This window comes from Brachionichthys hirsutus, unplaced genomic scaffold (assembly GCF_040956055.1).
Source record: "Brachionichthys hirsutus isolate HB-005 unplaced genomic scaffold, CSIRO-AGI_Bhir_v1 contig_1018, whole genome shotgun sequence".
Lineage (NCBI taxonomy): Eukaryota > Metazoa > Chordata > Actinopteri > Lophiiformes > Brachionichthyidae > Brachionichthys > Brachionichthys hirsutus.
In genome coordinates, this window is record NW_027180482.1 from 43,718 (window position 1) to 58,913 (window position 15,196).

At 44.5% G+C, this 15,196-nt stretch overlaps 1 protein-coding gene across 2 annotated transcripts in view; it reads left to right on the forward strand.

Annotated features, from left to right (window-relative positions):
- Positions 1–1,539: 1,539 nt before the first annotated feature.
- Positions 1,540–15,196, forward strand: part of LOC137915365 (alpha-actinin-4-like) — a 50,307-nt gene continuing 36,650 nt past the window's right edge. Inside the window, exon 1 of one of the 2 annotated variants that reach the window (XM_068758702.1) lies at positions 1,540–1,665. In XM_068758702.1, coding sequence (XP_068614803.1) covers positions 1,540–1,665 — 126 coding nt within the window. The remainder of the gene's footprint in view (positions 1,666–15,196) is intronic. The other variant, XM_068758703.1, reaches the window with a different exon arrangement.

Below are 15,196 nucleotides of genomic sequence, written 5' to 3' on the forward strand. Positions count from 1 at the left end.
CACACAAACGCTGCATAAACTGAATTGCCCCTTGGGATAAATAAAGTTGTCTGAACTGAACTGAACAATATTGTCAGTATGTGAAATGTATGCTGACGAGACATAAACCATTTCCCATTGTGTTTAATCCACTCTCTAATTTCTGTATGCAGAATTCAGGTTGTATCGGAATGGAGTCACTTCAGAACACTATAATTACTATTTTAATTTCAGAGCAAAAACAAACGACGGTTTTAAGGCACGTGTGATGTGTGAGAGCAGGCTGTGTTGCTTTCACACATAATACGCAAAACAGTCATCAGGATTTTGAGTTTTGCATTCATATTACCCCCCCCCCCCCCAAGTATCCATTACCAGTCCAGCTGCATCAACATGTCTTTGCTGGTCCATTCACAAGTGGCTTGTCGCTACTAATGAGTCCATATTAATCGACCACAGAGCAGAGAAGCTTTGCACTCGACGGCATCACACGTTCAGCTGCATGAAGGTCAAAGGTCAAAGTATACTGAACAGGACAGCCTGGGTATGGCCTATATTTGTTATAGGTGGCTCCTGCAGGACATTCACCCTCCAAACCGGCCTGCACCCCGGCCTGGTAAGGGATCATACTGGAGCTCCGGGTCAGTGGTTCTCCAAATATCTGGATGGATCATGACCCCTTGATGCTCACAGGCTGGAAATGAATTAATTACAAGAGATGGTTTGGATTATTTAGTTTATATTGTTAGTTACATTATTTGATGGGCAGAACATTCATTAACATGTTCTTAATTAAATAAATATTGCACATTAGCTTGACATGTTCATGTTCAAATTCAGAATATATTTTTTCTCAAGTTCCCGTTCACACGAAATATGAATATTCATCAGCTGTCTAAGTACAGGAAGCAGACAAACACACTGACTTCTACCGGAAACGAGCCGAACGATTTTCAAAATAAAATCCTAATTTTGGGAGAGGATGGTGGACGATTTCCAGAACAGGAAATAACTGAAACAATTTGGACACTGGCTTCTCCGACATGCTCAAGTTAAAGGGTTCGAAGATAAATCTCTCTCATCTTTGCTACAAACCAGACCTCCAACACCACGAAGACCACCACGGGCCCGTCGCCACGGAAACACCAGAATTACTCAATCTGCCTATATTTGGGGTTTTTCTGTCGGAAAAATAATTTTAGAAATCAAATTTTGACCTGTCCTAAAACAATTAATTCCAGATTTGCATCAAAGTGAATTACTTTGAAAGGCAAACCGGAAGCGCTGCTCCTGGCCCCGCCCCGCCTGTAGGAGCGGCCGGTTCCTCCCAGCAGCCACTCGGTTCGGTCTGAGGGAAAGCTTTTCTTCTCGCAGCAGCGGCAGGGATTCCGTGGCTGAACGCCGGAGACTCGTCCCGTTAAATAACGCGCTGAAAGCGGCGAGAGACGGAAGCCTTTCCTCGTCGTCTGCCGCGCCCGCCGCGCCCCGTCCGGGTTTCATTTCCGTGCGTTTCGCCCTCGTGACTGTTTCTCGCGGCGCGCTCGGGTCCTTTTCGCTGACATGGTCGATTATCACGCCGCACGCAACCAATCGCCGAGCTCGGCCGAGCAGACCTACATGGAGCAGGAGAATGACTGGGACCGGGACATGATGCTGGACCCGTCCTGGGAGAGGCAGCAGGTGAAGGTGAGTGAACCGAGCCGAGCCGAGCCGAGTCGAGTCGAGCCGAGCCGAGGCAGAGGAGGCGGCGGGTAAAAAGAAAATGGCAGGGAGGGATGGTGGAAGGAGAGCAGCGACCGAGGGTGACCCACAAACCTCGCCGCTGTGTAGCAGCTCGGCCAGAGGCGGTTCTCAATGTGAAGCTGCTTCATGCCACCCTAATTAAAGCCCCCCCCCGCCCCCCCCTCTGAACGGAGAAGTGATTGTTTCTGTGTGCAGATCCAAGCCCGTCAACATGAGCTGCAGCTCGGCCCTCTCAGGGGTCATTTTCACCTGCAGTTTCTTTCTTCTTCTCCTTCTTCTCTCACATCTTTCCTGAACGGACGCAAACCTTCTTCCCGATGCCGACATGTCGGCCTTCAGACTGGGATGCTTGCAGGGATTCATCTGTTTTCTCGGCTGGGTGGTCGAGATGTTCTGCTGATGCGAGGGGTTCAAGGCCGGCGCGTCGATCATTTATCTCTCACGCTCACTCCTTTATTGTGACGTAACAGCAGCGTTGTCTTTTGGTCAGCATCAAGCGCGTGGCAGAAACCCCCGGGAAGGATTTGTCATTATTTCCTGCTCCTATAAAAGCAGCCGTTGGACCATTGGAAGTCTTCACACGTTGGAGCTCTGGTTTTCGGCCACGGCCTTTCTCTCTGACTGCTCGGGTGAAGCGAGTCGCCTTGATCACGCCTTGAGGTTACACTGCATTTGTCCTGCATTAATCATCAGTTATACACTTCTCATCGCCGCCTTTAGCCAGCTGCTGGGCTCCAACATTTACGCAGCATTCTCCACCTGACGACTAAACCGTTTTCTGCTTAGCAGCGAGGAATGGTTATGTGCCTTGTATTGTCATTGGTTACCTGTGAAAAATGTCCCCGATAATGTCAATTAAAGCCAGCCACTATCATTCAAAGGACTGGTTTTTAACCCGGTGTTGAAGTCTGTGCTGAATGACGAGACACCTCCGTGATGCATTTTGAAATGGATGGAGGGCACACATGTGAATTTTGACTCATTCTAACAGTTGAACTTGGAATAAAACGCTACCGTTGTCAGATTTGTGCCCTAAATCTTCAACAGGGAGTGGTGAGTCTGCGGAATGCGTTCAAGAACCTAGCCTAACGGTGCGGTGAGGTTGTGACGGCATGCTTTCTGTGTGCAGACGGCACACTCCCGTCCTATTGACTATCTCGGCAGATGGGTGGCATGCTTTGGTGCGGTGTAACAGCATGCCGAGCATTGAATCTCGCATATTTCTCAGGCCACTCGGCTGCGAGCAGGTCATTTCCATCCGACCCGGCGTGTCCAGTCCTTCACGTTTCAGGCTTGCTGGTTAGTCATCTGTTGGGACTGTGCGTATTTGTCTAGAGATCACACAGGCCAAAGTTTATTTATAAGGGAAACTTAACCCGCCAATGATTAACAGAGTGAGACAGATCTTCAAACTGGGCTGAAGTCCATTACTAGCCTGTGTTCAGGAGAGTCCTCGGTGTTCACCGGAGGTCCATAGGTTTTTGGATTATTGGGAACCTTGCAGGTGGGGACACGTCCAACTGTCAAGTGTGATTTGTGCCACCCTTGAGGCAAGGGAACCAAGGGAAAATTCCTACGGTGTATTCACACTGACAGTTATTGCGTAAAAGTGAGAAAACGCCACCTACAGGAATACTGAGATACGTGGAATTGATAAGTGTGGGATGTTTTGGTCCTTGTGGTGTGTCCGTGAGGTCAAAATCTCGAGTTATCTGTTGGGGGGGGGGGGGGGGGGGTTCTAATACAAGGCATGCTTAGGGTGTTCTCCCTTTCATTTGGCATTCGCATTAGACCACAAAGGACAGGACTAGGACACAATTACCTGTCAAGCGACAATAGTTCTTAGTTGACATTGGAACAAACGGCACTGGAGGTGTTGCGTTCATACATCGATTAATAGAAGAAATCCACATGATTTGGACTTTGTCTGCATTTTTGAATAATGCGCTGTGCACACCTCATCGGTATCGCCTCATTGAGCAGACACAGAAGAAAAACGCAGGCATGAAAGAAGACAAACGGCTTTTTGCTGTTTCCAGCCTGCATTTGAATTAAATTCCATTTCCAGCCCTGCAGACCAGAGATTCACTCAATAATAACTTGTTCTGGGAGTCTGCTGAAGTTTGGAAATAGTTGCTCAAAGTCTGTGTTTCTCTGTCAGAAGCTGGTTTCTCATTGCAGTGTGTCCAGTTGTCCTTTTTGCACATTGAGCAGCATTTTTCAACACCCCAGAGGACCCGGACTGAGCCCAGCACAGTCCAGCGAGCCAAAGCTTTTTTTTTTTTTTTTGCAGCCGACACTCCTCACTTGGAAAAACATGTCATTAAATCGTTTCTCTCCGCTCTTGGATCCACCGCAAGTTGAAACATGTCAGAGTACAGAGTGACGCCACCAAGGGCTTCTTTGGCAACTCTGTGTAGTGTGGCAGAAAAAACATACAAATCCACCTCCTCAGTGACGGTTAATGCTACAAATATTTCTCTTCTCACGGGGCAGGGCTGAAGTACAGGGATGTGGGTGGATGAGCTGACAGGCAAAGGGCCTCGGGCCGTTGCAGCAGCGCTGACTGACTGTACGGATTTGTTAAGGTAATGTAAACTGAAAGGCAGGCTGATTACGACTTGCCCCTCTATGAAGGAGTTATTTGGTAAGTCCTTGGAATCAATGGGCAAAATGTTCTTTAATCCGGACAGAGTTCAAATTAAAATTATGATCGGATGCACTGTGTTCAGGACCCTAAGAATATTGATCCAATTAGGAATTGCGTGTTCATGCATCACACTTTCGATCGTAATAAATTATTTTGACATGCGCAATTTATACCAAATACACTGTAAATAAACAAAACATCGCTCGGCCCTTTTCTGCTTGAAAGGTCAGCGCTATTTCACGAATTCTTTCCTACCATCAAGTCTTTCAACAATTTTAAGCTCCTTTAATATCTCCGGCAACGTGTTTGTCTCAGATATTGACCAGTTCTGTCTTTCGCTCGCTCTGCTTCAACTAGCTTCCAGGAATAGCAGAAGCGCGTAAAGCTGACGTCACAGACATGCGCAGTAAGGACGGCTTGTACCGAAACATGGGAATAAGTGTTTTCATGCGCCCTGATCGGATTATGAACCGGCACAAACCACCCCTCTTGATCGGAATAAAAGTTTGATCGGAACGAGCTTGATTGGGTCAGGCTATTCCGAATTCAGTGTTTACATGAAGCATTTTTATTAGGCTTTCAATCGGATTAAATGTGTCCATGTAAACGGAACCACTGTTTACATGCCGACGAAGGCGTGGGAATCGCAGCCACGTTTGATGTGCTGCTATAAACTAGACGTACCTGGTGTAAGCGATGGAGAGGTGAGGGCTAGACTGGAGGATTTGATATAACGCTCCTCTACTTTTTACTTCACAGGTCAGATAGTTCTTTTTATATTTGTGTTTCATGACGAATATTTAAACACACCAACATATCTCAGTTTTTCCCCTTCTCTAATAGTTTCAGGTTGCTTGAAGAAGATATTGTGCATCCTCCCTCCCAAAGTCGCAAAGGAAGCAGCAGGAGTACATTTGTTGCCTGCCTCTCCTCACACAACCACGGGCACCCGGACGTACACCAATACACACATCTATTCCCCGTTGCTGCCAAGGTGGGCCGTTGGGCACAATGTCTGTCTGTTCTTTTGCTGCCCACTTTCACATGCTCTGCGTGAGACTGGCTGGCAGGCCGGCGGAGCTGCTTCAGATGGGTTGGCTCGGGACGAGCTGCAAGTGACATTCTTGTTGGGACACACGGATCAGACGGTGCATCCTGCCATCGCCTCTGCACTGTCTATGATCTGGTTTCATAATATGCTGCCAGGCTGTTTTGTCTTCCAGTTGGGCTTTCTGTTCCAAAAGAGCTAAAAATGTTAGAGGGAGGCAGACTAAGTAGCCTGCTTGCTAGAATATTGCACCCTATGTGACATTTGGAGGGAAATGAAGGAGCAGGCGCTTTTGATTGTCTGTCTGGCTGATGGAGTGCAGCAGGATCAACCTGGTGAGAGGAATCCTATTGCTGTTGAACGAAAGCTGTTCATCAGAAAAGGCTGCCGAGCAGATATCCTGCCCCTTGTTTGCAACTGAATGTCTGCAATGTAGTCAGCCCTGCTACTCGTACCTCGAATAAACGGGAATGATCGACTGGCTGTATGACACACTAATACATAAGCATAGTGTAGAAATACAGCACATCCGGCGAAAGGACTGTTTACAAGACAACTGTTTCACTCAAAAGCTGTGAAGGTCTGTTGCGTTTCATCCATTTGTTTGTGAGAGCAACATTTTGGGTGCTCAATGTGAGACCTGAAAATGGCACCCCTTAGCGTCGTCATGCTAAAGGGCCAAACACAGCTCCTCTAAAAACCAGGAAGTCCCAGCCCAGGCTCGAGTCTACGCACACGCACCTTCTGTGCTTCTGGCGTGCGCACAGTGTCCGCTCTGCTGCGATCTTATTTTGTGGTGTTGATTTGTAAATGGCAGCTCACCAGATGCTGCCCTGATATTTGTACTGCAGCAGATCAATATGCCTCTGCTTAACTCCGTGGCCAGCATCGCCTGCTTGCCGTTCTGTCTGCGCTGACTGGAAGCACAGACCACTTTTTTTTTGAAGGTTGTGGTTTATCCGCACATTCTCAGAAACATAACATGAATGCAAATCGGGTGAACATTTGGGTGCATTCTTTGACGTTGAACAGCTGATTGAAATGAACCAGAGACTTTCTGCGGTGATTACAACACTGAGACAGTTGGTTCTGTAGAAATGTGCAAACTAAGACCGGTAGTTGTGCTAAAGGTGTGAGCTTGTGTGCTCAGACTTCCTGTTGAATGCATTTAACACTTTCTAATTTTAATGAATTCTGGCGAACGATCTGTTTGAAGCTAACACACACAGACGAGTAAATGTTCACTCTTTTATGTCACAGCAGTAGATGTCCTCATGAATGCTTGCCATTCTCTCCCTGCCAGATGATTCCAGGTCAGCTGTGGGAAAGCCCTCCTCAGCTGACCGTTAGCCAGCGTCAGCGTGAAGCCGCGAACAACAAGCCGGTCAAAGCAGACGGCCAGCGAGGGGGCAGAGCGGGGAGGAATGCAACCCCTCTGTCTCTCTCTACTACCACTGGTGGGAGGGGGGGACATTCCTTTGGTGGCCCATTTATGGCCTGCTAGGCCAGTGGGAGGGGGATTTTACTAAAGGGGAAGGGGGGGTATCCTGTTTTTTTGTCAAACAGGGGAACCAAAAAAAGGAGTTGGGGGGTTTGTAGGATTGCAGATGAGAAGGAGAACGCTCTACAGGGACTCGGGGTACCCGGAGAGGAGGGGCCAGAGTTTACAGTCAGTCACAATATGACGAAGGTCTCGTCGTGGCACCAACTCTTGCTCCCATTATTTATTTTTTGTATAGATGTTTTGAGACACCACCCTCTGACCAATTGATCATGGGAAGCACTGCCGTCCAATCAGATGAGAGCGTAGTGGACCAGCTAGCCCAGGGCTGCTATTGACATTGGTTGGCTGCAGGCCTGTGTGGTGGTGGAGCCGAGTGTCTTTCTCTTTCAAAGAGATTTCTTTACGGTCTGTCTCCCTCCCGCTCTTTGTGTGCGAGGAAGGCTCCACAGCGAGGAGGACTTGGGTGGATCTCATGTCACGAAGTTTACGAGCCCGTGGATCCACTTTTAAGAGGTGACAGGAGGACCTTATGCTCTCACTTCCTAATTGTGGCTGCGTTCCTGAGCTTACTTCTTGACTGCTGCTGTAATTATGAGGATTGCTGAAAGCTTTTTCCCTCCGAATAGAAATGGCCAACAATAGGGACTAAGGATTTCCTTTCGTTAGCCTTGAGCTCCGACCCCCCCCCCTTTCAGTCACCCTCTGACCCTAGCCTTGAATATAGCAGGAAATGTATTTATTTTTTGTCCACCAGTTTTGAAAAATCGGAATTGTTCAGAAATTTCACAAGCGATCTGTAAACACTCTGCAGGAACTCAACTTGATGTTCCCGCCCTTTTACCACGCTGTCGCTCTGGGGAAGCATGCGTTTGTTTCATGCGTTAGATTTCAGTCATCTCAAAAGCACTCTTCCCATTGAGCACTGCAGACACGTACGTGTGTGCTGGTTGTGTTGAAACCATTATTTTCCGAGATCAAACGTATCATATTTAGCATTAGATCATCATTGAGTTCATGTTGAAGCTTTGCAGTTTTCCTGCTTCATGTCACTGTAAAGTAAATATCTTGAAGTTTTGGCCTGTGAATGGATGAAATAATTCTCCATTGGCGCGAAGAGTTTTCCCCTTGTTTTGGATTAAATGAATAATGGAAAAATGAGTCTGTAAAGAAAATCAGAACTTCCGTCTCAGTGCTTGGTGGCTTTTCTCTGTACAAATGTTGCGTGTTTAGAGATTAATATAATGTAATAACATTGTATTTTTGTGGATTATTTCTTTTTCAAACTGGCTGTTATGATTGTGGACCTGATGAACAATGCAGCATCATCACTTGGGTAAACTCGTATAATCGTTTTCAGCTTGGGGGGGGGGGGGGGTCGTGTCTACAAACGTCTGTGGCATATAGAGTACTTGCTACTTTAGATTATTTCACCATGTGTGTTCTAGTACTCTGTTTTTGACCGTTTGCAGGAGGGTGGTGTTTGTAGGAAAGCGGCAGTAGAAAGGGTGTGTGTTTAGGTGCGTGTGTGTTCAGATGCCTGTGTAAAGGGTGGTGGCCCTATTATGAGTCTCGGTGAGTGTGGGCTTAAAATTGAGGTTTTCCTGCATTCACATAGCCGTTTTTGTGCATGAGGCGGATGCTGAAGACTTCAGTTGAACAAATGCTAACGACTCTCACTTCCTCGCGGAGCGCAGGCGGCGTGACTTCTAAAGTTATTAATTGTCTTTGTATTAAATTTGGTCCATTTGACATAAAGGGAAATAAACAGAGGAACAGTTGGAGAGGATTCAGCTGCAGTTCAACTTTGCTTCTAGCAAGTTCCTCATAAACAAAATGCCAGAGTAGTGTTTAAATGGGAGGATTGCAGAAACCTCACACCTCTGCTGTAGGCGTCTAATTGGGCCTCACTTATAATGATAGAAAACAAAGGCCTTCATATTCCATTCACAGCTGCAGCTTCCTCTGTGGCTTTTTGTTCAGGAACAACAGTTTAAGGCAGTAAATGTGTAATTGTTTCATTCACTATCTTTGATCTATCTTGAAAGAGAATAAAGTGTTGTGCAGACTTTTTCTGTAAGTTGTTACCTCCATCATTCATGCATGCAACTGTGAGTCTGCATCCTGTCAGACCGATGCTCTGCAAGCTCTGTATTTTTTGGAAAAAACACTTAAGAGCTCTGCGGTCTTCCCGCATCTGAGAGAAACCGTTTAAATTCAACAAGAAGTTTGATAAGGAAAAGAAAAACATATTCAGTAAAGCTAACGGTGAAGGTATTTTAAGAGAACAATATCATAATCATCTCAACCATTGCCCTCAATGAGAATGAATTGTTCACGCCATCTGAAGTTGTCCTCGAACTGGTCAACTTCCATATGCTGACAAGGCTATGAAGAAACATCTGGAAACATCAAATTGGATCGGACCACCCCACCATCAACACTGACCCAGAGATTACATCCCATCGCAGACCACCAGATTATATCCAGATCTAATTTACATCCGGGGTGAGTAAAGGAAGACTGTGATCGATGTGTGTAAGTATGGTATACAGTAGTCCCTCATTTTCCGCGGGGGTTACATTCCAAAAACAACCCGCAATAAGTGAAATCCGCAATGTAGTAATTTTTATTTTTTTTACAATTATTATACATGTACATAAATGTTTTAAGGCTGTAAAACCCCTCACCACACACTTTATACACGTTTAACAGTCAGGCATTAATCTAAATAGATTGTTTCAGTATTATAGAATGAAACCAAAGATCAAAACCTTTTCAGAACTAAACATTTGTTTGAGGAATAAAAATATATAGTACGTACAGTAAACGTTTTCCTGTTAATAATGTTAAGGCGTGCAGGTCGAGGAAAGAGCCGCTTGGAGTGCAGAAGAACAAATATTCTACTCGTGCTGTCTTTAGCCTCTCATGCTGCTTTATTGGATAGCTTAGCACAGCGGAACGGCAGCGGCTACATGTATCAACAGGAAACGATACCCAAAAGGGACGTGACGTTTATGGTCCTACAAAATAAAAGCCTCTTTTTACACAGAGAATAAGAGCGCTATAAAACAAATGCTTAACAAATAAACATGATAGCTTTTAGAAATAACAAATTTAATTTTAATGATCAACCTACGAGGTTGAACACATAATAAGTTATTAATAGCAACTCGCGCGTATTTCACAGTTCCTCCGACCGCGCCCATTCGTCTTGCGCCGTTTCAAGGCGCGTTCAAGTGCAAAAAATAAAATCTGAAATTGCACTAAATAACTCCGCGAAGCAGCGAAGTCGTAGAAAATGAACCGCGTTGTATCGAGGGACTACTGTACAAGGGAAATAACTGCTGCTTGATGTTTATGTAATATGTGTTTAGTAAATGAAGGGCACAGGGTGAATTATTAGGATCCAGGATGGTCTGGTGCCGATGCAGTCTGACAGTTGGTGCATTCTCATAATTAGTGTCATGAAATATATATGCTATAACTGTCTACAATCAAATTCAAGAAACAAAGGTGTGCAGTAAACTGTAATATGATGTTTGTGTAATTGTAATTAGAGGGTAATGGATTAGCATGCCCCAACTTGTTTGTTTTCTTGTCTAAATTCCAGCCAGCTCATTATCGAGAAATCAAGCTATATTCTAAAAATTATATTGTTTTTAAGAGTGGAGCTTGATGGATGACATGGCCACACCTATACAGGTTATTCTCCCTTGGAGCCTAGGTGTGTGAGGGAGATAAGAAAAACAAACGGGGGGCAACAAACGGGCTGCGCTAGTCTTCTAGCAAAGAGAGAGCTGCAACGGGAAGGTGGCATGCCGTGTCTGGAACACACTGAGAGCGGACATCTGGAGGGGTGCTTGTCTGAATTGGGGGTTTACCTTGCCTGTGCAGTTCAAGATCCAGTTAAGCACTCAAAGTTAGACCAGCACCAAATTCCGTAATGATAAAAATGGAAATAATAAAAAGTAAAATTATCTTTTTTGCTTATTCTTTTTATCTGATCAGCCACCTTTACACTTAAGCAAAGTTCTTACAGTGCTGGTTGTAGTTGTACAGTATTTCATATTTAAGAATTTTGTTAAATAAGAAGTTTTCTTGAAGAACAAGTTTTTGCTTTTCAATGAAAACATAACTAATTAATGGATTATTGTCATATGTCTAACTATCAAACTTTGAGACTTCTTTAATTCTAGTACAAGAAATACTCCCAGAAGTTCTGATATTTTCTACGATGATGCATACATAAAAATGGGACAAAGGTTGGAACATTCCATCTGTAACCTGGTTAATGCATCACATTATCATGTGAAAGCTAGCACTATGAAGGGGGCATCCCCAAAAGTCATTAACAAGCAAGGCGAGTTTCCCCACTGAGAAACACATGACGGCTTAACAGACATTATAGCACAGGCCTGCACACACTGAGCCTATTTATAAAGCAATATTTTGATTAATTTGCACATTTTTATTTTTCTTAATGCTTCTTTACAGTGTCCCCACCAGTACTCATTTCACATTTGTTCTTGTGTTGTTGTTGGGGTTTTCTTTGGGGGGGGGGGGGGGGGGGGGGGCACATGATATTTGTGCATCGTCAGAAGAATCAAGAATCAAGAAGAAGAATCAAGAAATGTTTATTGCCATTCAGACACTCTCATGCCCGAATGAAAAACAGCACTCAGGTCCCAGCTCGAGGCACACAACAAACACACACACTGGAAGGTGGTGTAGCTGAACGTCACCCTAATGGGACATCACCCAAGTGCCCTGTGTGTATCAGTATGATTGTTGGGGTGTGGAGACCAGCGCCTCCATCTGTTAAAGTGGCTTTGAAAGCATCACAAGATGGGCCAGAGAACATGATTCAGACTAAGTGTGCGTTTTTGTATCCTCTGTGGCTGTCTGATATCCTCAGCGAGCTTCATGTTGTATTATTTAACGGCTTTCTAACTGGGGCAGTGGGCAAAGGGGTGAAGATGAGAGGCCTACTGGGACACATACGTGTAGAGCAGACACAATGGATTGTGTGTGTACAAACAGTCATTCAAACTCACAAAATCGCACTAGGGCTCCCTCTGCTCTTTATATGACACTTGCACATAAAGCAGTGTGGTGATGTGTCTTGAGTTTCAAAGAACGCTTCGGTCCGGTAGTCTGGCATGAAAGGCTTTGCTTCTTTAACAACAGATGAACAGCTGCTGTTTGAAACTACGTATTGATCCATCCATCCATCCGTCTTTCACCGCGGAGGCAACAGCCTCAGCAGGGACTTCCAGACTAGTTGGAGCATACATCCGATCCCCCTTCTTGAAAAGGAAACCACCACCCGGGTCTGCCAGTCCAGAGCCACTGTCCCCGACTGCCATGCGATGTTACAGAGACGTGTTAACCAAGACAGGAATTGTTTGTCACGGTGCTGGCATAACGGACTAAAAACTGATAAATAATGCTCTGAAGGGATGTCTGTATTTACTCAGTGAATTATCATGTAGAAAACCCCTGTGGTGGTTGTAGCTCAGAGCCAACCAATCAAATGAACGACCCCGAAGAATAAATTTAAAAGGACCAGAAGTACTACTATCAATCGGCCCTAAGAATTCACCTTTCAGGGGGGCAGAAACGGAGATAGTCATCACGACTCTCCCCGGATCAACCCCCCCCCCCCCCTTGTTTTGTCCACCTACGTTGTACATATTATGTGTCTTTTTAATTTATTGTTAATTATTTAATTGTTATTTTGCATCAATTGAGTAATTTAATATTAATTTTGTTGGTATTGTTAAATGTCGATGCTTTATGTACCAACGACTTTCAATGGAAACAGGACCGCAAGGGCTTTTTTGAAATGCTCCTCTTAGACAGGATGTTTGACTGTATTTGTACTGAAATACATGCTACTGTTTGACTGTACTTGTGCTCTAACATTCTATCAAATAAATATATTCATCATCATCTTCAATCAAAGTAAAAATATCTCGCTCACTTGGTCTCAACATAAACCAAAAACTGGACTCATGCCATTCCAGTCAGGGTTCACCAAAACTCGGATGAGGAGGCAAGTAGTAATGCTACAAGTAGTGGGAGTCAATCCCTTGGTGGGGGCCACACAGTCTGTTTAATGTTTAAGAGTTTCCATGGAAATAGTTGGACACACGGCCCGTAGCCGATGCATATTAAAAAACAAAAACAAAACACACATTCTCTTGTGGGATGTTTCAAGCGGTTTCACTCCTGTGACTGCAGGAGTTCTAGGTTCCGTCTTACATTGGCTGCCTCTGCAGTAAAGCGTTTGTGAGATACAGAGGCCAGGTAAATTCTTAGCTGTAATCTTAAGGTTCTGAACAACAGCAAAGCATTCGTAGCGTTGTGGGGGATATAGCTTATAATTGACCTCACATTTCTTGAACTTCTTGAATAATGCTTAATTAGTCAATTGATAGAAGTTACTTACCATCTATTTCAGTGGTGCCCACACTTTATTGGCTTAAGAGCTACTTTTAAAATGACAAAGCCAAAATGATCTTACCAACAAAATGATATAGATTATTTACAATATACATTGGTGTGCCTTGTATAACAGCATGAACCCATATGGTACAATACAATTCTGTACATTTTTGGCCATTACCTTCTCTGATGCCTTGCACTGAATGGAACCAGACAGGGCTACATAGTCTGGACAGGCAACTATTCCAAATTACCATCAGTCATAGCAAAAGGGTATTTGGGCTTAATAATATTCATATGGGAAAAGGCTGACTCACAGAAATAAGTTGAGCCATATAATAATGCAGTCAAGAAGTTCGCATATTTCTTCATATTTTGGTACTTTTCCTCAGCGAGCAAGTTCTAGAACAGTCCATAAGCTCTGGACTTCAGCTCAATGTCGGCCTGGAGTGTCAAAATCTCCTCCACTCCAGACGAGTTTAAATGAAACAGAGCTGCAATTTCTGTGGCGAGTTCTTCAACATCTTCCCGAAATGGATTGCATATACTGTAAATCTAGAAACTGGCTCAGGTGAAGCAAAGTCTTGAAAAGCACTCGTAAGACTACATTTTCAATCTGCTCTTTGGAGCAGCTCTCACGATCGAGTTGTACCCATGCCTTCTGATTGGTTACTAGCTCTGATGCAACAAAAGGCACAAGATCCTTTCTTTAGTAGAAATACATCAGAAGCTGCTAACAAGGTAATTTGTTTGCATATTAGCAGTACAGAGGCATTGAAGATGTTACAGCGGGCCAGGGAAATTTTGATTTTTGAACTTCTGAATAATTGGCAGAATAATGGGTCATGACTAGGAGCTCTATTGCAGGATTTGTCAGTTAATGTTTCAGGCAAACCAGCTGCTGTAGCAGAAACATTCCTGCTTGGCTGCTGGCACTAATGTGGGTCAGGGAAGCCCTCCATCCTTTTTGCAATCGGCCACGAGTCTACTATCCTGTCTGATCCAATCAAAGCTAGCCTGCAGGGGATTAGTGAGCTACCGTTCCCCCAGTTAACAAAGACTCCTCTGTTTGATCTTCTCTGTCTCGCATTGCTGTGGGGAGTAAACAATGGCATGTATGTGGAGTTAATGCAGACCCTGATACTCTGCATCAGCTTCAGATTAACACAGTTTTAATCTTTGGCTTGGTTTTTATACCACCGCTGTGAAACCCTGATGGCACGTAGCTGCTGTACAAAAAGAATCATGCTGCAATGTTTCCTGCTGAGCTCACCATCGCTGTCGTTCAGTTTCTGTGCAAACACTGTCTTTGAACATGACTTCCTGGCATTGATGGGTTATTTTTGCTTACCTTTTGATATCCGCTGCAGTGGTGCTGGTTTCCTGCTGTGTTTTGTTTCAAGTATTTGATTTAGTTTGAAAGAAGTATTTTACTTTGCATTATGGAGGAGGAGGAATACAATTGTTGGTAAAGGAAGCGTAGCAGCATATATACTCTGGACATCAGGTGCTGAGAAGCATTTTAAAAACCTAAAAAATAAGATGCTGTCGTTCTAGGTTGCTTAGCAACAGCATTGAAGTAGGGTGCTGGCATCATGGCTGCTTGGCTTTCCTGCATGTCCAAACTATGTAGTAGAAAGAACTTAACGTTAGGTGAAGATCCACGGTTGAACTTTTTGAAAGCTGGTAATCTAAACTCTAGGAAGGGAAATGAGAGTAAAGCACAGGAAACCACAGGGTTGATCTTTGAGACGGTCGAGCTGATTGCAAAACAAAAAGTACCCTCCACACACAAAACCGTACATACCATGAACATGCTCACTTA